The sequence below is a fragment of the Brassica rapa genome, chromosome A02 (genome assembly GCF_000309985.2).
Source record: "Brassica rapa cultivar Chiifu-401-42 chromosome A02, CAAS_Brap_v3.01, whole genome shotgun sequence".
Classification (NCBI taxonomy): Eukaryota; Viridiplantae; Streptophyta; class Magnoliopsida; order Brassicales; family Brassicaceae; genus Brassica; species Brassica rapa.
The window spans coordinates 4,424,401-4,449,016 of record NC_024796.2 but is presented as its reverse complement, the minus strand read 5'-3'; the positions used below and the strand labels follow the sequence as shown (position 1 = coordinate 4,449,016).

Genomic DNA, 24,616 nt, shown 5'->3' with positions numbered 1-24,616 from the left:
TGCTTGTTTGTCCCAAAAAGAAGATAATTCGGTAGTTGTAGATGGTGGAGCTGTTGTAGAATTTTTCTGCCTCAGCATATCTTATGGTTACTGTCTAGGTTTAGGTGTTAATGCATATATGATGGGTTGCATATTTGTTTTTGTTTTTCAGTTCATAGTAATATATGGTGTTTATATTTGGTGAGTGTATATATGTTGGATCGTTCCGGTATTAGAGTTTTCATGTTAAAACATCATATTTGAGTTCATATGACTTTTTCAGTAACTATTTTAATTTGCATATATATAATGTAATGTATGTTTTTGTTGTTTACTTTTCCGTAGAGATTTAGTTTTGGATCATAGGCATATTAATACGGATTTGTAACTGTATTTATTTGTGACCTAACTTCCTTTTTCCATAGACCTTTTTATAAATTATACAAATTATAGGTATGCATATTTTTTTTTCCTTTAAAACTCGTTTTGATCTCCAAAATACTTGAGAGCAAAACTCTCCATCCATGGTTTCTGCTATAACCTTATAAGAAATTTACTCATTACATGCCTCATTAGAAACTGAAGCTTACCACAGATGGCTTTGCCTATTGAGTATATATATTCAAGATTACATTAAACTGAAAATAATGACTGAAAACCGCATAACATATATGTATTTGTGTGCATGGAACTCTTATCTAAAACAGTAACATGCAACTATTCGTATTCTCATTTTAAATTGTTTTTTTTTCTAAAACATTGGTTGTAACCCATGTTCAAAAAGGCAAGTAGCTGTTGCTGTGCCCGAAAAGTTTTGTGTGAGGATGGATTTCAAAATTCATGTCTTGTTGATTTGTCAATTCATCTCAAACTTCAATATATTATATAATAAAGTGAAGTGTGGAGAACTTGCCTCATATGCTTGTGTTTGGTTGTATGATCACAAAATTTGATTTTCTCACATAATAATCTTGATCACTGATGTTGCTTAATCATAGCTCATGCATCTAACAAAGTAGTTCCTTTCTATGTGAATTCGTATGTTGTTATATGATGTTATCGGCCTGAAGTCAATGTGTAAGAATGTATACTCTCTCTGCTTCTGCACTTCTGATTATAATGAGACTGGATACTATAAAATATTTAGTACATAGACACAGGAGAGTCCTGAGAGGCAAATCAGTAAATATACTTGCTTGAAATTACTTTGTTTAAGAAATCTGATCCTAAATTTTACTCTATATAAAGAGAGTCTAGAATCTGAACGCCTATTGTATGAAACAAAATATCTGAATGTATTTTTTCTCCACCACCAAAGAAACAAAAACAGAATTCGGTCCCGGAATCACAACCCCTCCAGCCTCGCCCAGAACAGAACAGCATTTTTCCCTCCTCAGCATTGGAAAATCGACGGTATAGTCAATCCACAGTACAAGAGTGGACCACCTGTAAGGGTGGATCCAACCGGGTTCCCTGACCCGAGCGGTCTCCAAGCTACCACCTACGCTTTTGCCAGCTGGCAAGTCATCTGCAACATAACCAAACCTAAACCAAAAGATGCTCCTTTCTGTGTCTCTTACTTAGCCTTCTACAACGACTCCGTCATTCCTTGCAACACTTGCGGTTGCGGAGACATCGACACCGACACATGCAACGCCAATGCTAGACAGCTTCTCCTCCCTCCGGACTCGCTCTTGGTACCGTTTGAAAACAGGACGCTCAAGGCAAAAGTATGGGCAAAGAGGAAACACATGGCTTTCATTAAGAAGCTTCCTTGTCCTGACAACTGTGGAATCAGTTTAAACTGGCATGTTAACTCGGACTACGCTGATGGATGGTCGGCTAGTGTAACGGTTTTTAACTGGGGAGCTAATGCAGTGGAGGACTGGTTTGCTGCTGTGGATTTGGGGTAAAGCTGGTTTAGGTTATGAGAATGTTTACTCCTTTAATGGGTCAGGAGTTTCACCTAAGAACCAGACTATTTTCTTCCAAAGACTTCGTGGTATGAACTTCTTGATTGGTTTCACAAACGGGACGCATCCTGCGAGAGACCCTAAGGTTCCAGGGAAAATGCAGTCACTTATATAGTTTAAAAAGCATTTGGGGACTTTGAATATCCCAAAAGGAGATGGGTTCCCTAAGAGAGTTTTATTCAATGGAGAAGAGTGTGAGCTTCCTAAGTTCTTTCCTAAAAAGAGTTCCGGGTTGAGGTTATCTGGTATTGGATTCTTGCCCTCGATTCTCCTCGTGATCATGTGTTGGTTTTAAGAGGTGTTTAGGTTTGTATTAGTTATTTATGTAAGTTGCTTTCTGTTTAGCCATGGTGAAGGGACTTGAAGAGAAGTGTTATGTATATTTAAAAATTTTGTTTGGTCCAGGAAACGTGTATCCATTAGTCAAAGTAACTAATGCAGAGTGAGTCGCACTGAACACACTCTTGCCCTTACTACAAATTGTGTCTCTGTCTAAAAATATATTGGTAACGACTCTGGCACATCAAAATACACAAAAGTCCAGTGGCTGCAAGATGCATAGGGTGCAACTGAGGTGAGCCTTAGTTAATTATGTAAGTTGCTTTCTGTTGAGCCATGGTCAAGTAACTTGAAGAGAATGTTTATATATCTCTTTATTCAAAGATTTGAGATTGAATAAATAAACTTGTAATCCATCAATGTGATTTTAAATACACTTTTGTCCATTACTACAAGTTGTGCTTTGGTTTAGAAGATCATATCCTGCCAACTCATTTGCACACATTTTTTATTCATAAAAAATATTTAAAACTTCTACAACAGAAAATGAGCATTATGAACTTAAGAACAGTCTATTTCCTTCTTCATTTCCCCCTTTGGTAAATACAAAAAAGAAAACATCTTGTTGTTCATATATAAATGCAACACCAAATTTTATGAACAGCTTACAAATATGTTTTTTTTCTTGTGTGTATTTGTGTGTATATGTTGGGAGTATTAATTCAAGCCTCCAAGATTTTCCAGATTGCTTTCTACCCAAGGAATCGTTTAAAAAGTTTTATCATGATTCCAAGGGTTTAAGCAGGAGAATAATGAATGTTCGGCAATACTATTCCTTAGCCTGCAATAAGAGAGAACACAACACAAGATAAGACTTTCAGGAAGAGAGACACAAAGACAGCCCAGAGAGATAAAAGAAACTTAGAGATAACCTTTCTCAGATATTTCTTGTGAATCTTTATTGTTCTCAGACACAAACATGGCTAAAACATGGCTAAAACCACAGCAAGAGATATCTACTTGTGTAGTTGCACCGACATGAAACCAACACCACTTAAACCGCTCCCTAGTAGAAACCAAAGGACACCTGAGTTCTTTTCTTGCAGCAGAAGGCTTCAGATTACTCCCAACAGAAAAAGCAGGCTTCACGGTGAATGAGTGATCCTGACCATTCCTGAAAGGTTGGAAGAAAACTTAAGTGGACATCACAAACACATGAGATTAAGTAGAGACAAAGATTAACGTTCAATACTTTCAAAGTTAGATGTTATACTATATGGAATCGAGATCCTTCCTCAGACACATCTGAGAACCTTTCCATACCAAAGCCACACCAGTGTTTGCGTTTGACTCTCCATTACCATCGTCTTCCTCCAACGCGTGTGATGGTTCCAACTCTCTGGCTGTGTCACGTGATGGTTCTCCGGCAGAGCGTGAAGTTTGATGCCGTTGTCCAGCGCATGGAGATGTCTGCCGATTTGGCTCTGGCTTGACAAAATCCACACTAATGGTATGAGGAATGTGATTCACCAGAGTAAAACAAAAGTGAAAAAGAAAGACATATCAATTTTTTAACCTTAAGAACGTCATCAAGTCCACGAGCTTCAGTCATGAGCTTAGAACTCTTGTCTTTCAAGACACTGGCCACATAGGACAGATATAGGCAAAGGACCTTCCGCGCTTTTTCAACCATTCCTCATGTTCTGCCTCTCGTACTTTCCGCATTGGCTCATCGACTTTGGTTTACCGGTGGACACTTCGACTTTCTCACTCCCGCATTGATGCGCCTTGTATATGTGAAAGAGATCCGGGTCGTACTCAAGAGCCCACATCATCTATGGGAAGTAGATTTTGGCATTGAGATCAGTCCAAGACTCAATAAGAAGACTATGCTTTATAAGAATCATTACCTCCCAAAGGTACAAAGAGTCACAAAATCGAGAATTATCTTCTGAACTGAACCATTAGCATTCAAATAGCAAAGATATAGTCACCTCCCCCCAGTTTATCTTCATTTCACAAGACCAAGAGCTTGGTTAACAGATGAGTATGTTACATATAGAGAGGCAAAGAAGATGTAGTAGTAGTAGTTATACCTAGATGTTGGTGAAGCTTGGGGTCAATAATCTGAGTAATTGAAGACAAATGAGTAGCTTCAACTCCAACAGATCTCCCCGTGCTCCGGAAGTTTCCTCGCTTTTCATTTTGAAAAACACAAACGTTTAGTACCATACCAAATACATAAGACATATTGAAAGTATGGTTTAAGGTAAACCAGTACCAATCAACGCATTAATCTCTCAAAACAAAAGAATGAATCAGCTTCCTCTTCAAGAAGAACAATCATTGGAGAACAAAGATCACTCATTCCTTGACAGTAACCGACATCTTGGTCTATCCAGGCATAAACAGAGAGAATATCCCAAAGCTTGGACAGATTCTCGTTTTTCTCATAAAATTCCAAAGACCTGTCTGTACGGTTCACATCAAGACCTGACAAATACATAAAACTAAACAACTGAGCGAACTTTTAGAGATAAAAGGAAGCCATGATGATGATAAAGTCACAATAACCAATCTGGTGAAGTGATAGGAGCCATTTGTTTTCACTTACCATTAGGTTTCTTCGAGTTAGATACGCCGGTGGGGACGCCGGTAGAGTCACCCGTCGTGCCGATGGACTTGCTCAGACCGGGATAAGAGACAGACGCATCGCCTTTGGATTTCTTCGAATGGGGATCGTCGACCGAGAGGCCGGAAGAGCCACCGTATTTGCTGATTGACTTGTTCGTTCCGGGAAAGGAATCAGCCCCAACGCCTCTTTGTTTCTTCGAATTCGCATCTCCGGACAACGTGAATTTTCCGATCGAACTCATCGCGATATCCAAGTTTGATCGAAATAAATCTCAGAGTAAGAGTTTTATAAATGAAATCAGAACGCGAAAGGATGAGAGAATCCATAAATCAGATTAAATGGAGAAAGGATGTGGAGAACGTATTGATTGATCGTGGATCAGATCGCGAAACGAAAACGAAGAGAGGAAAACAAAAGGTCTCACGATTCGATCTAGCAAAACCGGATATGGAGAAAAGAGAAAGGGAAACGTCGAGGCTCTCAGCTTCTCAGATCGCGACGGCGTGAAGAAGAAGCCAAAGCAATAGAGATGGGCTTACTGGGCCAACACATTGACATTCTTTCATTTAAAAAAAAATCGTAGCCCAACATCACATATCCGATATGACGTGTCAAAAAAAAACTTCTGATTGGTCGATTTAATTGTCCTACGTGGACATGCTGTATGGAGCTCATATAACCCTTTTAATATAGTATAGATGGTATTAAATTACTGATAGTGTCGTAACTATATCCTTCTCATCTTCCATATTATTGCATCTGTTATGAAGTTTTAGTTACTTTCATTTATGAACAACTTCAAGCCATGTTGGGCATTTATATCCCTACATCTACATTCTACAACATGTTATGTTACTATAGGGAGATCAAATTGGTCAGAACAAACGTGAACCCAAAGTTTTTTTTTTTTTTCCGCCAATAAGATTTTTTATAATAATACTGAAAACGGGCCAAGCCCAGAGAAATTACAATAAAAGCCCATAGCGAAACCCAAACTCGATCCCCAAATGGGCCCAAAACCCACCGGCCCAACTTGAGTAACCCTAATTCCAAACCGGCGAGAGAGCAGCCGCCTCAAGTTTCAACTGTTTCGATGCAAGGACACGTGAACCCAAAGTTTACAAATCGTTTTTGTACGTAATTTTCTGAAATATAATATGAAATGCTTACGTAGGCCGTGCAGCCAGGATAAACGAGGGGACGTGGTGTAGAGAGTGTGCAGAGTGGTCTTGTCATCTTGTGTGACCGTTTCATTGCCTTTCCTATGTTCTTCTCTCTCTCCTTTAAATGAAAAAGCAACCCCATCATCATTGTCATGTATTTAACTTTTCCTCTTAATTTCTTTTATTTTAAATTTTTATACAAAACTTACTATTAACTTATTCAAACCCACTTTGTTTCCTCTTTGATGATAACATTATTCAAACTCAAAATTTACCTACACTGTCGTTTCGTATATTATTAGCAAACTCAACTCCCGATTTTGAAATTTCGACGACAGCTCATATTCTTTTGTCAATTAAAAAAAAAGTAATTAAAGCACACCCAAAAAAAGAAGTAATTTGCTTTCATCCTGTTGTTTTTGAAATTCCAATACAGTTAATGGTTAGATGTGCTAATATAACATTAATCTCGTGACCAAACTGCAATTACCGCGGCCCAACTGCCCCTAACCACAGTAAAACAAACCAGCGTAAAGATTTTACTCGCACGCTTTCGCGTTTCCGAAAAAAAAAAAAAAAAACTAAAATTCTGAATGCAAAAAAAAAGCTGTCAACATACGACGTCGTATAGAATTTGATTTTTAATAAAAATTAGTTGTTCTTAAAATAAACGACGACGACATCGTATCGATTCACTTTCCCGCCATCTCTCTCTCATCGTCGTCTCCTTCTCCTAGAAATCCCTAATTCACAGAAACCCTAAACTCTGAAATTGCTCTTTTTCTTTGTCTGTGAGGATGGTATCGCTAAACTGCAAGTACCACACTCTAATTCAGTTTTTGAATTCTCGAGGCTTTCTCAAGGAGAAACAATTTCATTCAATCTTCACCAGCGTCACCGGTAGAAACCCAGGTCTGTCTCTCTGTTATTCGTTTCGGATGAATCTGTAATTAACTTTTGTGGGTTTGCGCCTGATTGGTTAATCGTTGAATAAAAATCTGAACTTTACCCAATTTGACCAGCCAATGTTAGAATCTGTGCAATCTAATTGAACTGATTCAGTTACTGGCTATCTTAATGGTTGAATGTTAATACTTAAAAGGAACTGTTTTTGACATTCTTCATTGGTTTTGTTGTCAGGAGCTGCTGAGAAGATATTTGACAAGTACCTTACTCATGTTCGCTTTGAGTTGATGGATTGTGGAGATCAGCAGGATGGCCATGTTTGTAACGGTGTGGACCGTGTGGTTAACAAAGTCTCCAATGATCAACCCAAAGTCAGGACTAAATTTTCTGTTCCCCAGACTGCCTTCTTTAAAGGCATTGTAAGTCGCACATGTCTTTCTCTCTTCATGCTATGTGTGCACTGAGATGATAGTGGGTTGTATAGAGTGGATAGCTCTGCTACTTGTTACTTGACATTGGTGACTTTTAACTTGTGGCAGATAGAAGCAATGGTACAGGATGAAGCTGCCCGAGGTTGGTTATCGGGCTCTGAGGCCCTCAATATCCAATTGGAGAACCAGGTCAATCGTTGTCCCTGGCTCCATTGTATATAAATGTTTCTTCATCTAGTGAGAAAAGGAACCATCCATATCCACTTCTTAATCATCTCATGGTGACTTTACAACTGCTACTATCTTACAGAGTCATTGGAATGTATCTATATTATCATTTTTATCATCCTTATTCATTTTTCTGGACTATATGGCTGATCTTGTGTTTGATATCTCAGGTACCACCAAGTGAAGCCAGCAGCTGTCAACAGCAAGTCCCTCCTGCGTTCAAGAACTTTTCAATGTCTGAAAAGGAAGAAACTCTCGATGAACTTGTGAAGAACGCCTGGCTGTGCCGCACAAAAGGCGGTTACATTGGACTTGGTATGAAATCTCTTCTTGACCTGCGCAGTTGTTTCAGGGACTATGAAGTTCCTTCTTGCGAGGTTTGCGATGAAGCTGATGGAGTAAAGGTCTGCATTCCCACATTGTGATATGATATATTAGCTGTTGATTTTGCTATCTGATGCTTTGTATTCTAACACTTTGTTTCTAGGCGGATTTGTGTCCGAACGAGTACTGCCTCAGAAACTTGTTATCTCAAAGGGTACACACACACAGCTTTTTTAGATTTTCCCTCAATCATAATGGATTTGAGTTTGACATCAATAGTATGGAACTCTCTGATCACATAAACTTTGCAGGATGATAAAGCAGCAGTGAATGATGATGATGAGGACACCGCTACTCAAGCCACAGCTTTCAGTACGAACAAAAGAAAACATAGGAGTTAAAGAGACTCAGCTGAAAACCTTTCTTCTCAAGCGTCCACTAGGAGAAGAGTAACTCTTAGCGCTACACACTTGAGTTAAGGGGGGAAAACGTTTCAGAACTCCTGTGTTTAGGGGTTAGATGTATATTTTGATGCCTGTTTCTATGTCCAAACATCACCTGACATTTGGTCTGATGTAATGTTCACTTGTGGAACACTGATGGAGTTCAAACTCTTTGGTTTTAAGGCTACCATATATTTAAATTGAAAAATCGAGAATTCGTTTTCTTTTGAATTTTAGTTTAGATAACTGAACTTTCAAAAGTAAAAAGAAAAATCTTTCAAATATGTATTTATTTTTGACAGCATAAATAATGCACATATAATTATGCAAAACTATTAAATGTATTATATTGAAATTTTGAATTATATGTTTAAAAACTTTTGTTGTAAAAAAATACAAATGATAGATTGGATATTTTAATCCAAGTAACAAAGAGTAATTGGTTTTTTATTGGGGATATTAATCTATATTAGTATATGTTTAAAAAAGAGTAATTGATTTTTTTATTGGATAGTCATTGGATATTAATCTAAGTAAATAGATAAGAGTCATTGGATAATATATGTTTAAAAAAATTTCATTCTTTTTAAGTCGCGGCGGATATCTACTCAAGTAAAAAAGAGTAATTGATTTGGTTATGTCGTTTTTGAAATTCCAATATAGTTAATGGTTATATGTGCTATTATCCATTAAAACAGTGACCAAACTGCAATTACCGCATAAAGATGGTTCCAGGGAAAAAAAATTAAATCCAAAATCAAATTAGCTGTCAAACTACGACGTCGTGTCGACTCACTTTCCCGCCATCTCTCTCATCGTCGTCTTCTTCTCCCAGAAAGCCCTAGCTCACAGAAACCCTAGACTGGAATTGCTCTTTTTTTCTTTTATCTGTGAAGATGGCATCGCTAAGCTGGAAGCACCACACGCTAATACAGGCTTTGATTTCGCGAGGCCCTCTCAAGGAGAAAGAGTTTCATTCAATCTTCACCGGCGTCACCGGCAGAAACCCAGGTCTGTCTCTCTGTTATTCGTTTCGAATGAATCTGTAAGTAAATTTTGTGGGTTTTCTCCGAATTGGGTTTTCGTTGAATAAAAATCTGTACTTTACCCGATTTGATCAGTCGCTGTTAACCATCGGGAATTACTATCTAACCTAGTCGTGGCCATTGTTGTACATTGATTGATGGTAACGGTGGTTATCTCAATGTTGAATGTTAAAAGGAAGTGTTTTTGATGTTCTTCATTGGTTTTGGTTGGCAGGAGATGCTAAGAAGATATTTGACAAGTACCTTCTCGAGATAAACAAAGAGCTCTCTTATGTTCATTTTGAGCTGAGGGCTTGTAGAGATCAGTATGATGGCCATGTTTGTTACGGAGTTGTCAACACTGTCTCCGATGATCAATCCAAACTCGGCACTAAGTACTCCGTTCCTCAGATTGCCTTCTTCAAAGGCATTGTAAGTTGCATTTGCACGTCTTTACACATTAAATTCTTGAGTCTCCTGTATGTCTTGCTCTATGAGCATTGAGATGATTATGGAGTTTTATTGATGACTTTTAACTTGTGGCAGATAGAAGCAATTGCACATGATGAAGCTGCTCAAGGTTGCATATCAGGCTTTGATGCCCTCAATATCCGATTGGAGAACCAGGTCAATCATCTACTGTATATATCTATATATATTCATCTATTGATGAAAGGAAATCATTCATTATCACTTTGTCAATCAACTGATCATGGTGACTTCTAAACTCTGCTACTATCTTACAGAGTCACTGGAAAGTATTCTCTTTGAGATTTTGAAACGATAATTTACTTTGTTGCTTATAGGCTTGTTGATCAAATACTCATGCACTCTGAGTTATATTCTTGTTGGTTGCTACAAAGTGTTTCATCCCACCTGTTTAGGTCTCTTTGTTACGGTTGATAGATCTTGCGTTGAAATTTCTCAGGTACCAAGTGAAGCCAGTAGCAGTCAACAGCAAGTCCCTCCTGCATTCAGAAACTTTTCAATGTCGCAAAAGGACAAAACTCTCGATGAACTCGTGAAGGACAACTGGCTATGCCGCACAAGAGACGGTAACAACATTGGACTTGGTATAAGATCTCTTCTTGACCTGCGTAGTTGGTTCAGGAGCAATGATGTTCCTTCTTGCGAGGTTTGCAATGAAGCTGGAGTAAAGGTCTGCATTCTCACATTGTGATTATGTTATATTAGCTGTTGATTTCGTATCTGATGCTTTGTTATTTCCAGGCGGATTTGTGTCCAAATGAAGGTTGTACGGTCCGGATACACAAGTACTGCCTCAAAAACTTGTCGTCTCAAAGGGTACACACACACATTAACCCCAATGGATTTGAGTTTGACATCAATAGTATTGTAACTTTCTGATCATATAAACGTTTGCAGGATGATAGAGTTTGTTCTGGTTGCGGGAAGCCATGGCCGTTGGGTAGAGTTGCAAAAGAAGAAGCTGTTGAAGCAGCATTGAATGATGATGATGAGGAGGAAACCGATACTCAAGCGACATCCTTAAGATCCAAGAAAAGAAAAATAAGGAGGCACAGGGACTCGGCTGAAAACGTTTCTTCACAAGCTTCCTTAGCCTCGAGTAGTGGTATCACTAGGAGAAGAGTAACTCGTAGCGCTGCACACTTGAGTTAAACGTTTTAGGTCGGAGGTTTTAGAGCTTAGATGTATATTTTGATGCATGTTTCTATGTCCAAACATCATTGGCAATTTGGTCTTGTCTAATGTATTCTTTTATGGAACACTAATGGAGTTAAAACTCTTTGGTTTGAAGGCTATAACATATTTAAATGGTTTTATTTTTTTATATAAAAGTGAACTTCTTGAAACAAATTTTCTTTTGAGTTTTTATTTATATCATTAATTGTAAGATATTTTAATCACTTTAGTTTATTAATGCTAAATTTCATGTAACATTGATGTAAAATAAAGTAACTGACTTATTAAATATTTTGATTAGTTTCCTCTTTCATATTCATGATCTGAACCAAATAAAACTTTTATTTGAAAATTATTAAATTTCAATTTTTGTTCATACAATGTATTAATAAATCAAACAAACTAAACAATAATAATACGAAAATCCGAATATCTTTCTGACAAATCACAAAAGGATTATGCCTTCGGTAACGCAATTTTCGGTTATCACAGTTGCTGATGACGTCAGTTTATCCACTGTTAGTTTGCAGTCCACCGTAACGGCCATCGTCCACATGGTCACGGCGCTAACTTTAAACTTAAACGGCGCTTTAACCCTCAAATCAAACGGCACTTTTCCTTTCTTCTCCGATTCCTTTAAATCTTCCAGCGTGGAGCTCGTTAACTGGATCCTTGATCCTCTCAACGTCGTCACCGTCACCGTTACATTCTCCGGCGGCTGATCAAACGCCGTGAACTCGCCGTCACCTAGTTTGGCTCCGTCGTAGAAAATCTCAGCCGCGCTTCCTCCGCCGTATATTAACCCGAGTTTCTCGTTAACGTTCTCAGACCTCACCTTGACTTCGACTAACGAAGATATCAGAGACGTTGACGACGTCAGATTGATCCCGGCGACGGAGACTCCACTCACGGAGAACATCGGCTTATGCGGTCGGAAAACGAGGAAGAATATCCCGACAAGAACCGCCGCGAGGGTGACAAGAACGAGTAAAACAGTTAAAGAGTAGCAGCAGCACCGGCGACAAGCTGATCGATTAGGCTTCCGGCGAGAGAGATCTTCGTAACGGCGAGCATTCTCCGGCGGAGGAACACGGTAAATCTGTTCTCTGGGGATTTGAACGAGATATGTTCCCGGTGATGGTGGTTTCGGTCTCTGAGAGTCGACGGAGAGGCGGCTAGCGTTTGTGAACCCGCCGGAGCTTCTTGGAGAGCGTGGGACGCTGTCGTTAGTATCAATGGATAGATGTTTTGTTTTAGGAATGTTTTTGTCGGTTATTAATACATCAGTGTTCTTGGGAGATCGTTGGGTGCTACCATCGCCGGCCATTTCTTGACCAAGATCAAAACAACACTAAAACAATTCTGATTATAATGAGAGTAATATCATCTTCGAAACTATGACGTGATGTGCATGAATATTATGCAATATGTTAGGAAAATATGAATCTGTATTTAGAATTGAGGTGATTCCATGTTTGACCACTATAGATAGTCGTCACAAATTAGAGAAACGAAAATGGATGGGAAGTAGAAATAGTCAAACGAGAATCTATTAGCGAGTAAGGCTATAAAACCATTTATAAATTCGTTTAAATCATCCTTTAAGACTGGCACATGAAAAATTGTTTTATTATGTAAAGGTTTTGTAAATTTGTTTTGATATCAGTAAAACTATCTAGCCAGCAAAAAAAGAACAGAAATTTTCTAAAATAACACCAATTTTTTTAATCTTATATATACTATACACCGGTCAAAATGACCAAAATGTTTCATTAATAAAACAAAAAAATATTTATATCAGTATAGTTAACTAATATATTATATATATTAGAGTTTAGATTTTAGAAATACGTTTTTGGGGAGAGGGGGGGATGGGGTTTAAGATTTTATTATAAAGAATAATTTTAAAAATAGATTCAAAAAGAATTTTTGGATTTTAAAATCAAATTTAGAAAAAACAATTGAGAAAAAAATTCAAAAAGTTTGAATTGAAAAAGTATTTTCGAAAATAATAAAAATTATTTTTGTTATTTGTTTAAATATTTATTTATATTTATATATCTATAAAGTAAAGAGGGTATAATGTTCTTTTACCTTATATTGTAACTTTTTGTGATTTTTCTTCTTGTGTGTTCTTGTGGTAAGAAAACCTATTTTTTGGTCTTTTAAGAATTTTGCCAAAAAAATAGAATTGTGATAAAATGAAATTTGTTGGAAGTAAGAAAAAAAGAAAATGAATTGATGTATCTTATTCTATAAGTAATGAGTACTTAATATAGGAGTACAATAACTTGGAGATTAAGTCTATCTTTAAGAATAATTAAAGTTTGGAGAATAATTTTCTATGCTTGACATCAATACAACATCCATAACATTTATGCTTAAAGACTATTATTTGCATAAGATGATGCTTTTACCAGGAAAATTCAATGTAAAAAATCTATGGTTAAAGAAAAAAATGTGAACACTTAATGATTCATTCTCATGTATACATATGTCGAGATCTTTGGATAACTTAATCTGATAAGATGAATTAGCATTTAATAAATAGCAGTGGGTAGCGTTTTTATGAATAAATCAACTAAATTTTTACTTGAACAAATTTGTAAGACACAAACATCGTCATTTTTCTGCAGCGCTTGAGTCTTTCTATAATTTAATCATTTTCTTCGATTCTTGATCTAAAAAAACTTTGGAACGTTGATAAACATTTATCATTGGAATTCTTATATTTCTTTTGGGTGTCTATCATTTGTGTGTTCTGGATAATTTGATGTCGCGGAAAGGAAAATCGAATAAGTACAAGAATCGCTTTGATTCAAAAACAACTTGGGTACTGATAAGAGAGGAGAAACCGGTCTGCAACTGGAGCAAGGGCGTTTGGTTTCATTATGTTACACCGAAGTGCGCTTTCATGGTCTGGACACCAATTAAAGATCGCTTGGCCACATTAGAAAGAATGGCGAAATGGAATGGAGACATCAACACAACTTGCAGCTAATGTCAGCACCAAGTAGAGACCAGAAATCATCTCTTTTTTTCATGTCCTTTTGCAGCAACAATCTGGACAAATTTGGCAAAAGAAGTGCTGAAAGACAAGTTCATTGTCGACTGGGACACTCTTATCTTGTTGATCTGTGACTTCACATTTTGACAAGATAATACTGTTCATCAATAGGTACCTGTTTCAACTCAGTGTCCATAGTTTATAGAGGGAACAAAATTGCAGAAGACATTGAGAGTCATACTCTACACAAGGAACATCAGCACCATCAAAAAATGATCCGCAATAGGCTGAGTTCAGTCATGTTAATGGGTGCGTTTTTGGTTTAGTACAAGAACTTGATAGGGATAAATTCATATGATTTATTAAATTATTATTCTTTTGAAAAACTTTAATAAAGATGCACTACAATGTGAAAAAGGTTTTTTTTGTATTGAATAAATTTAACAGTTGTTCAAAAAAATTTTGAAGGCAAATCCGAATATCTTTCTGACAAATCACAAGAGGATTATGTCTTCTGTAACGCAATTTTCCGTCAACACAGTTGCTGATGACGTCAGTTTATCCACTGTTAGTTTGCAGTCCACCGTAACGGCCATCGTCCACATGGTCACGGCGCTAACTTTAAACTTAAACGGCGCTTTAACCCTCAAATCAAACGGCACTTTTCCTTTCTTCTCCGATTCCTTTAAATCTTCCAGCGTGGAGCTCGTTAACTGGATCCTTGATCCTCTCAACGTCGTCACCGTCACCGTTACATTCTCCGGCGGCTGATCAAACGCCGTGAACTCGCCGTCACCTAGTTTGGCTCCGTCGTAGAAAATCTCAGCCGCGCTTCCTCCGCCGTATATTAACCCGAGTTTTTCGTTAACGTTCTCAGACCTCACCTTGATTTTGATCAGTGGAGATATCAGAGACGTTGACGACGTCAGATTGATTCCGGCGACGGAGACCTCACTCACGGAGAACGTCGGCTTATGCGGTCGGAAAACGAGGAAGAAGATCCCGACAAGAGCCGCCGCGAGTGTGGCAAGAACGAGTAAGGCAGCGAGGGAATAGCAGCAACACCGGCGACAAGCTGATCGGTTAGGCTTCCGGCGAGAGAGATACTCGTAACGGCGAGCATTCTCCGGCGGAGGGATACGGTAAATCTGTTCTTTGGGGATTTGAACGAGATATGTTCCCGGTGGTGGTGGTTTCGGTCTCTGAGAGTCGCCGGAGTATCGGCTGGCGTTTGTGAACCCGCCGGAGAAGCGGCTAGCGTTTGTGAACCCGCCGGAGCTTGTAGGAGATTGTGGGACGCTGTCGTTAGTATCAATGGATAGATGTTTTGTTTTACGAATGTTTTTGTCGGTTATGAATACATCAGTGCTCTTAGGGGATCCTTGGCTGCTATCATCTCCGCCCATTTCTTGAAGTTTCAAAAGAAGAAGAGGTAGAGAGAATGAATAATCTGATTTGTGAAATCATTTTCGAAATTATGAGGTGATTTGCATAAATATTATTTAGGCAATATGTTAAGGAAAGTATGAATCGGTATTTATGATTTATGGTAATATCGAGTACCATTCCGTGTTTGACAACTAATAGTCATCAATTAGAGAAACGAAAAGGATGGAATGTTGTATGAACGTAAATATTTAGTCAAACAAAATCTCTTAGTGAGTAAGGCTAAAAACATTCACAAAATTAATTTAAATAATCTTTTTAAATTGGAACATGAAAAAAATGTTTTAGCTATGTAATGATTTTGTAAACTTGTTTTGATATCAATAGAATTATTTAGCTAGCAAGAAAGAAAATTAGAACTGTGACAAAAAAAAAAGTCTTTTTTTGGTCAACAGTCAACAGTCTATTTTTTTTTATTCTTGATTTACTATCGGAACTTAAAGTACAAGACATGGACCTGTACGAACGTCGTCTTCTCATAAAGCCCAAACTAAACACCACATAGTCTACATGGCGTCTATAAATAAATAAAAAGTTATCTTATACTTTACTTGGGTCAGCGTTACAAAAAAAAAAAATACTTTACTTGGGTCAAACTAAAAGGAGGCTCTTCAAATAAAAGAACGAGGTACTTTTGTATTATAAAAAATCTAATCTCCTTCCATGGCTACAACAAACCAATAAAATGGGAGAGATCAAAAAATGAGAGAAAAAAAAAACAAGAAACAAAGCTATAAGAAACAGAACAAGAAAACTCATGAAAGCTTTCTTCACTCAATCCATGGCATGGGCAAGCCTCCCTCTTGATTATGCTGATTGTTCTCCATCCCCACTGTTTCCTCGTTGCCATTGAAGTTAACAGGTAAGACTAAACCAGGATTATGATTCATGGCCGAAGTAGAAGGACTCGAATTGTCAACCAAACCAAACCGGTGGTCAGAGAGATAGTCGTTGTTACCTCCTCTTTCTACTGCTTTTGGTCTGTAGAGAGTGTTTGATAGATTAAACTGCTCTTGCTGCTGTTGCTGTTGCATTTCCACTTGATAGGGAGTCATGAAACTTAAGGGCATACCTAAAGGTTTAGCGGGTTGGTAATAGGAAAGGGTTTTATAAGGACAAGTCATTTGGTGACTATCTCTTAAGACCCTGTCATTGAATCCCATATGCGGTTGGCTATAAGGACAGTAACTGTTCTCACAAGTTAGGTTTCTTGTTTGGTGAAATGATAACCCTAACTCTCCTTCAAACTTCCTCTTGTTGTTAACATAATTAAAGTTGTTGGCAACTTCAGGAACATGCTGAGGAGATCCATAAGCTGCTTCAACATTATAATCTCCAGATTCTTGAAACAAAACATCGGTCTCGCCACTGGCTCCTAGAGCATTAGCATTGCTTTCTCCGGAGAAGGCTAAAGGGTTGTACTGAGTTTGATCAACATTGCTCTTCTCTTGATTAAGAGCAGCTAGCCATAAGGACCCTTCTCTTGAAGTCATCTTCTCTTGCAAGCTTCTAGACCGTCTCACCAGCTTAGGTATGTTGTCAATCTCTGAAGCCATGTGTCTGATTATAGAAATCAACACACCAACTTTCCACACCTTCTTGAGATCATGAGGCTTCTTGTAAGGAGGAGGAAGTCCTCTACAATCTTCCGGTAAAGACAAATCATTCCACCAGTCTTCTTTTCCCGTTGGCCACCAAGGTGGAGACAGACCTCTCTCCAGAGGATAACGTCTCTGAGGAGGCGTGCAATTAGGCATCAAAGCGGATAAAAGAGCTCCAAGAGTTGTATCTTGCAGCTCAAGCAACTTATGCGCGGTACACTCCCCACCCTCAGACCCCCCTAACTCACTTCCATCAGCTGAAAGATTGATCTGCCTTTGGTGCCTCAAGATAGCACCTGGTCCGTTCCTATCAAACCTCACCCTGTCTTTCCACCATTCACGGAGGTTATCAGAAGACCCCGTTACGGTTTTCCCGTTCTCAAACACGATACCGTAGACGAAACCTTGAGCTTTGCAACGCTCCATTGCCTTAGACATGTACTTCAAGATCCCATCCTGTGCCTGGTACATCATTCTCTTAGTCGAATCCTCAGGATGCTTCAACAATCTTTTACCTGACCCGTTCTTGGACATCTCCTTGAGCTGCTTTAAACGTTGCTTGTCTTTCCAGATCTTCCTCTCAAGCTCCTCTATTTCGATATCTTGATTAGTCAGGTCGTCACACACAGCGGTTAGGGAAGCAGGACCGACATCTCGCTCCGGGTTAGATACTAAACCGGAGAACATCTCTGTATTGTTGTTGAACATTTTCAATAGGAGAGATAATGATATCACCCTGTAAAAGAATGTCATCAAATTAATTGCTTCACTTCAATTATAAAATTGCATCATGTCAATCAAAACTCTTAGTAACCAGACATAAAACAAATCAGAGATTTCTAGTGAAATATGGAGATCAAACATGTGAACTAAGATTGATAAGAATACAAAGCTTTAGAGATCCCAATTTTAATCAATAATGGACCCCGCAATATAAAAACTACTAAGAGATTAATCAAAAACACATAAGACGAGAGTCATGGTCTATATATAAAGTAATGAATATCACGTTAAAGCATCGATTTTTGAAGTGGTTAACACATTTTCCCCGGACATAAACTCAGTTCAGTAGTTTTTACTACAGAAATAATTGATCATGCAATAGGAAATACTGATAGATTGGTAAATGACAAGCAGACCAAACAATACACAATGAGGAGAGAAAAAAAACAGAACCGAAGGAAGAATATAGTTTACCTCGGAAATTCTTGTTGCTTCGGCTTCTAAATTCAAACCAAAGAAGCCACTAGACACAAGAGAGAGAGACAGAAGAGATAGATGCATGTATGTATGTGTGTATCTTTATATAGTGAGTATTAAATTAAAGCTTGTGAAAGGGTGGCACTAAGAATCATTCTAAACGGCACCAAATTTGTTGGAAGAATATAGAAAAGATTTCACATTTATTTTCTTTGGGTTTCCTTCCATCTATAGTTCATATATTTATTTAAGCAAAATTGTTTTTTTTTTCTGAAGAAATATTAACATGTCCATAAAATAATTATTTTCACCTAATTTTTTTTTGAAATTATTTTCACCACTTCTTATGCTCAAGATGATAATATCTGTCTACTAAAATAATCAAGTAGCAAATCGAATGTAGATATGGTCAAAAAAATCAAATGTAGATATCGTTTTCAAAGGTGCCAATAATTACTTAAATAAATGTGAACAATTTAAAAAGATTTGCATTACGAATTTAGTGACGTTTAACTAGAAATATTTTTAAAAATTAAATAGCAGTAGTTTTACTGGTATAATATTGAAAATGTTTAAATGATATTTTGTAAAACAAAAACATATATTCTTATATAAAGGATATAAAATGTTGATATCATTTTAAAAGGAGAAAAAATTAATAGTTTTTTTCCTCTGTGAAATATTACCATGTGCAATGTGTTTTATAATAATAATTATAGAATAATTAAAAATAAAATTTCTTAGATAAATATATATTGCATTTCTAAAATTGTGTAGCGTCTGAACACATAACAATTAAAAAATGCAAATTACGGATGTTCGCATATGTTTTTGGTATAAATGTTAAGATTTATATAATTTTCTATTTATAAGATTGTTATAAGCAACTTATTATAAATAAAACGGATATACCCAGTTTAATTGAACGGTTTTACAATACGGATGTACAATTCTAATAACAAAGGAAAATTGCCGGTTAAAAAAGAATAAAATGAGTTTGTCATTTATAGTACTGTCAACCACACCAAGGAAAACATAGAATGTTCGCAGAATTTAAAAAGTGTGTGTTTTAATGCAAAGAATGCATGGACACTTAATTTAAAAAAAAATCTCTAAACCATCTAATTATCATCGAAGTTTTGTTTAGGTAAAATCATTAAATTTCATATTAATTTTAATAAAATAGACCAATTTAAATAAAATATTATAAAATAACATAGAGAGAATAAAATAAACGGCATTCATACGAGTTTACAAAATTTAAGCTGTCTATACTTAAATTTCATATATTTTTTTATACAATGACATTCATTACTAACTGGATTTGAAGTAATAATAAAAGAATTCATTTATATTTTTTATAAACTATTTATTTTAAAATATTTGTAAATATTATTTTTGATTTCTTGTAGACATACAATACAGATTTTTATGTCCAGTATAATTTTTAATATTAATACATACTGTAAATAGTTTTACAAACTCTAAAATTTCATCAATGAATTGTATATGATTTGGATATCTTTTATCAAATTTTTATTACTATATAATACTTTTTCCTCTTTTGCTGGTATAACAAAAAAAACAAAAACAAAAAGGCTGGCAGAGTAGGACAAAAGGAAAATAAAATTTGCCAGCAGTGAGTAAATTTATACATTTATTCTCATACATATATTTTACTTTATTAGGATTTCAAAAACAACCAATATTTGAGAAATTTGTTAAATAATTTAAAATACTAGCCAATTTCAATTCTATAAAGACAAGTTCAGATTTCCAGCTTGATTCCTTTTTATACATGTAAAGCATAAAACATAATTTTCTACAAAAAGTAAAAGATGTATTTATGCATATAACTATCTATTTATATTTTAATATGTTTCACTGTGTGAGAAAACAAATAAATGTTTGAAAGAATATATGAGGTTTATTATTCTTTAAAGAATAAAAACTAAAATATATGAAGCAAAATCATGTTCAGCCATATGTTCAATTTATATATCATAATACTAACTTATACATACATTTTAAGTATTGAAATAGTACCATGTGCAATGTCTTTTAAAACATTAATTAAAAATAGTTAAAAATAACTTTTCTTAAATAAATATATCGCACTTTTTAAAAAAATATTGCATAGCGTACGTATAGATAAAAATTTACAAATGCGAATTGCGAGTATTTTCATATTATTTTTTAGTATACGTTAATATTCATAGAAATTTTCACTTACATAATTGTTATAAGCAACGTATTATAATATAGATAAATAAGACAAATATACCAAATTTAACTGAACGGTTTTATAAGGTGGAAATACAACTCTAACAACAAAAGAAAACTACTATACATAGAATAAAAAGAGTTTGTATTTTTGAATCACCGTCAACATACCACTGAAAAACATAGAACGATCGTAAAATTCAAAATAAATATATTTTTAAAGCAAAGATTGGATGGAGACTTATTTTTTTTAAAAAAAAATAATCTATAGACCATCTAATTATTATGGAAGTTTTGCTTGGAAAATTTAACTTGTATAAACTTAATAAAATAAAGTAATTCAAATAGAATATTATTAAAAATAACATAAAGAGAATAAAACAAACGGCATCCTTTTGTAAGAGTTTACAAAACTAAAGTTGTGTATACTTAACTTTCATATAATGTTTTTGTACAATTACCTTCATTACACATTTTTATTTGAAGTATGTAATAATTAAAGAATTCATTTATATTTTCTTTAAAATATTTATTTTATAAAATATAATTAAATATTTATTTTTCATTTCTTGGTAGGCAGACAATGCGAATATTTATGTCCAGAATATTTTTTAATAATAATGCATACTTGGAATAGTTATACAAACTCTAAAATTTGATTAATTAATTGTATATGATTTGTATATTCTTTTATCCAGATTTTTATTACTATATAATACTTTTTTTTTTCTCTTTGTGCTGGTATAACCAAAACAAAATGAAGAGAAAAAGGCTGGCAAAGTAGGAAAAAGGAAAATAAAAGTTGCCAGCAGTGACTAAATTTGTATATTTATTGTCATACATATATTTTACTTTATTAATATTTCAAACTACTAAATTTGAGACATTTATTAAATAATTTAAAATATTTGTCAATTTTCAATTCTATAAAGATAGTTTAGCATTTTTAGTTTGATTTCTTTTTATACATGTAAAGAATAAAACATAATTTTCTACAAAAGGTAAAGATTAATTTATGTAACTATATATTTATATTTTTAATATGTGTCACTGTGTAAGAAAACAAACAAATGGTTGTATGAATATATGAGGTCTACTATCTTCTTAATAATAAAAACTCAAATATATGATTTGGAAAAGGCAAAATCATGTCCAAAATATCGTTGCATGGTCAATTTATACATTAGGATACTACCGCACAAATACATATTTAAAATTTGAAAAGATTAAATATCATATACTTTTCTTAATTTTTTGTGAAATCATATCCCAATTGGCACATCAGTTATCTTATCATCTAATTTTCTGACGTGAAAAAAACATCAATTATTTTTTTGACATAAATACCATGTGTACAACAACATTGATTTAGAAAAAATAGTTGTTTTATAAAAAATCACAAAATAGTCATTTTATAAAAATAAAAATTTAAACAAAAAGTAAATTTGTCATGTTTTAATCAATACTACAACAGGTTTAGTAAAGGTTTTCCATCTCACAGAGTTTCTCCTTGTGTGTTAGCCGATTGATAGTATCTAGTATTTTTTTTTCATGTTTTAATCAATAGTACTGTAGGTATAGTAGTTACAGGCTCTTGTAAATTAAATTTTTCATAAACAGTTAAGTATTTCTGATATTTTACATGTTATATTGTATTTATCATATATATTATATTCAATTTATGTGGTTGTTGCCTCTAAATATCGAGAAACGGACATTTGACTAGTTCTTCTGTATTTGTTTTTTCTTTGTGAATTCCATGAATGCATTTTTAATAGAAAAGAAGTTGTTTTAGAACAAAAAGAAGACCTTAATAAATAAGATTTTTAATTCTTCAACTAAAGGATCATTAGATTCATAAAAAGTTGTCTCTTCTTTTTTTCGTTAACAAAAAATTCTCCCTTCTAATCCGGAAGACTAGAATTTTAACAATTTGTCGTGTTGCACCAATACATTTTAGCGTATATGATTGAGGTCTATGATTTTCTTACAGAACTGCATAAGTTTATTTTATCAATGGAAAACAGACGTATATATGATTATTTTAACAGCATAAAAATACACCAAGTATCTATTAATCCTTTGAGCTTTGTCAAATTGATAAACATTGTGAAGGTGATATTACTAATGCATGAATAATTTACATTTATATGAGAACGATTAATAAATATATGTTCTATGTTAATTAAGTTTTGTTTGGGTTAGGTTTTGATAAACTGATATATATATATATAGGGATTAATCAAGGTACTAAAGTGTTAATATTCAGATTCTAATAGAAATGCATCTGACATTAACATTTCATGTTTTTTTGGGGGTAACATCTCGTGTTTTTTTTTATCAATCAAACTCAGTTTTGCTTGAGATTTGTAATTTGCATTCAGTATTCCATCCATTTTTCAGAAAATAATTTTCAGATTATAACAACGTTAGTTAAAAGTTCACGTGAGATTTCGCATTATGGTCACAGTTTTATTTGTGTCATAGAAGGAAAAATTGAAATAAAGTTTGACATGGTACATAGAACTTCGACCAACAAAAAATAGAATCAAAATTATCTTGTAAAATCAGTAACAAATGATATTTATAATTGTCGATTTCTCATTGAAAGATGTACTTTCTGTATATATTAGATAATAAATCACGAAAGGTTGACCACCCTCAATTTATACATGATACTATATCACATAACTGTTTGTATAACGGTCAGAGTGCTAGATTACTGAGAGAATTGTTGATGAAACAGGTCATAATTTCATTTATTTTATGGTTATCCTTTCGAGATGTCAACTACATCTAGATTGATGTAGTTCAAATGATATACAACTATATATTATACAGTATGACCTTGTTTCAAATCAAAGAAAAAACAATACAAGCATGATGTTTTTAGTTGTTTATTTTCAACATAGTAATATACAATTGTTTTCTTGGAGAAGATATGAGAGGTGCAATGAACAGAACCGATAGAAAAGTACACAAGTGCTACGGAAGCACGTTTCGTCGCCAGCAGTGATTCTATAAACTGTCTGAAACGTGTCTCTCGGGATTTTTTGTCGGCTACTCAACAATTATTGGAACCCTCGTCGTTTTCTTCTGATCATACTCTTATACGTATATGAAGTGAACAATACTTATTCATAATAAACTAGTGTGTGTGGTATATATAATACAAACTATCAATAGTACACCTTAACCAACTAACGACCACTCGTAAATTGTTTTATAACCTCCTTACTTTGTCATATATGCCTTAGTGCCCATGTCTTCGTGCTTCGAATGGTCACTAAAGTTATTCCAGTTTGAATTCTGATGAAAATCCATGGGGTGTGTAAAGATTCTGGACATATTCTGGTTAATTGGCTAAGATTTGTTTAATTACGTATGTTTGTTTCAGTATTTGCTGGCTGTACTATCATGTTTACCATATGAGATACAACATATATGCGTGGGGCATAATATTGTAATGAACAGTTTGGCAGAAAATTTTGATTAATAAATTTTGTGAGACATGTTGATTTTGAAGAAACAAGTCTTCCTCATGTTTGTTGTGTATTGGAAACAACGTAAAACCTAAAAAGAATGACCTGATCTTGGAATGTTTAAAGTTCATTCATAACAAGGCCCAAGCCATGCATGGTAATGACATGTAAGCCTTTGTGCAGTGTTGTTCAAGTTTCTTGAGTTTAAAACTCGAGTCTAGAATGAATTCAACTCTTTGATAAAAAAAAAGAATAATGAATTCAACTCTTGAAAAATCAAGTCTAATTAAAATTGCAATTATATAACATCAACCTAAACTAATACTATATGACTAACGATAATAAATAAAACGAACACGTAAACTATAGTCAATGCAACTAAATTATGTTATAAAAAACTATAGTCAATGCAAATAACACCACACCGTTTTGATTAAATCTAAGTAAACTTACAAATATAAATAATTAGATTTTAAAACTTCCTTACAAAACATAACTCAAAAGTAGTTATATCAGAACAACTATTAGTTTTGATCAATGTTTTTATAAATATCAGATGCAATAGTATATAAACAAACAATATTGTTTTGTATATATCTTCTTCAT

At 34.7% G+C, this 24,616-nt stretch overlaps 5 protein-coding genes and 1 pseudogene across 5 annotated transcripts; 2 read left to right on the top strand and 4 right to left on the bottom strand.

Annotated features, from left to right (window-relative positions):
- Positions 1-2,792: 2,792 nt before the first annotated feature.
- LOC103851741 lies at positions 2,793-6,077 on the bottom strand (annotated as a pseudogene).
- Positions 6,078-6,558: 481 nt separating this feature from the next.
- LOC103851402 lies at positions 6,559-8,569 on the top strand. The gene is made up of 6 exons (XM_009128258.3): positions 6,559-6,941; positions 7,170-7,354; positions 7,475-7,555; positions 7,765-7,998; positions 8,082-8,132; positions 8,230-8,569. Exons 1-6 carry the CDS (start codon positions 6,827-6,829, stop codon positions 8,317-8,319), a joined length of 756 nt encoding a protein of 251 aa, XP_009126506.1. The 5' UTR covers positions 6,559-6,826; the 3' UTR covers positions 8,320-8,569.
- Positions 8,570-8,807: 238 nt separating this feature from the next.
- On the top strand, positions 8,808-11,199 carry LOC103851401 (non-structural maintenance of chromosomes element 1 homolog). The gene is made up of 6 exons (XM_009128256.3): positions 8,808-9,372; positions 9,622-9,818; positions 9,933-10,013; positions 10,315-10,545; positions 10,617-10,691; positions 10,773-11,199. Exons 1-6 carry the CDS (start codon positions 9,258-9,260, stop codon positions 11,025-11,027), a joined length of 954 nt encoding a protein of 317 aa, XP_009126504.1. The 5' UTR covers positions 8,808-9,257; the 3' UTR covers positions 11,028-11,199.
- Positions 11,193-13,274, bottom strand: LOC103851400 (NDR1/HIN1-like protein 13). Its single transcript, XM_009128255.3, has 2 exons — positions 13,146-13,274; positions 11,193-12,402 (listed from the first exon to the last, which is right to left on the bottom strand). The coding sequence occupies exon 2, from the start codon at positions 12,376-12,378 to the stop codon at positions 11,497-11,499; it is 882 nt and encodes a 293-aa protein (XP_009126503.2). The 5' UTR covers positions 12,379-12,402; positions 13,146-13,274; the 3' UTR covers positions 11,193-11,496.
- LOC103851399 (NDR1/HIN1-like protein 13) lies at positions 12,526-15,505 on the bottom strand. The gene has a single exon (XM_033286055.1). It carries the CDS (start codon positions 15,462-15,464, stop codon positions 14,553-14,555), a length of 912 nt encoding a protein of 303 aa, XP_033141946.1. The 5' UTR covers positions 15,465-15,505; the 3' UTR covers positions 12,526-14,552.
- Positions 15,506-16,219: 714 nt separating this feature from the next.
- Positions 16,220-24,345, bottom strand: LOC103851397 (ETHYLENE INSENSITIVE 3-like 2 protein). The gene has a single exon (XM_033286054.1). The coding sequence runs from the start codon at positions 17,856-17,858 to the stop codon at positions 16,275-16,277; it is 1,584 nt and encodes a 527-aa protein (XP_033141945.1). The 5' UTR covers positions 17,859-24,345; the 3' UTR covers positions 16,220-16,274.
- Positions 24,346-24,616: the final 271 nt, after the last annotated feature.

Bases quoted from the DNA above. Each gene is read 5' to 3' on its own strand.
- LOC103851402 (XM_009128258.3), top strand. From the start codon at position 6,827: ATGGTATCGCTAAACTGCAAGTACCACACTCTAATTCAGTTTTTGAAT. The intron at 7,355-7,474 runs GTAAGTCGCACA...AACTTGTGGCAG, and splicing joins CTGCCTTCTTTAAAGGCATT to ATAGAAGCAATGGTACAGGA. The intron at 8,133-8,229 runs GTACACACACAC...TAAACTTTGCAG, and splicing joins GAAACTTGTTATCTCAAAGG to GATGATAAAGCAGCAGTGAA.
- LOC103851401 (XM_009128256.3), top strand. From the start codon at position 9,258: ATGGCATCGCTAAGCTGGAAGCACCACACGCTAATACAGGCTTTGATT. The intron at 10,546-10,616 runs GTCTGCATTCTC...TGTTATTTCCAG, and splicing joins GCAATGAAGCTGGAGTAAAG to GCGGATTTGTGTCCAAATGA. The intron at 10,692-10,772 runs GTACACACACAC...AAACGTTTGCAG, and splicing joins AAAACTTGTCGTCTCAAAGG to GATGATAGAGTTTGTTCTGG.
- LOC103851400 (XM_009128255.3), bottom strand. From the start codon at position 12,378: ATGGCCGGCGATGGTAGCACCCAACGATCTCCCAAGAACACTGATGTA.
- LOC103851399 (XM_033286055.1), bottom strand. From the start codon at position 15,464: ATGGGCGGAGATGATAGCAGCCAAGGATCCCCTAAGAGCACTGATGTA.
- LOC103851397 (XM_033286054.1), bottom strand. From the start codon at position 17,858: ATGACATTCTTTTACAGGGTGATATCATTATCTCTCCTATTGAAAATG.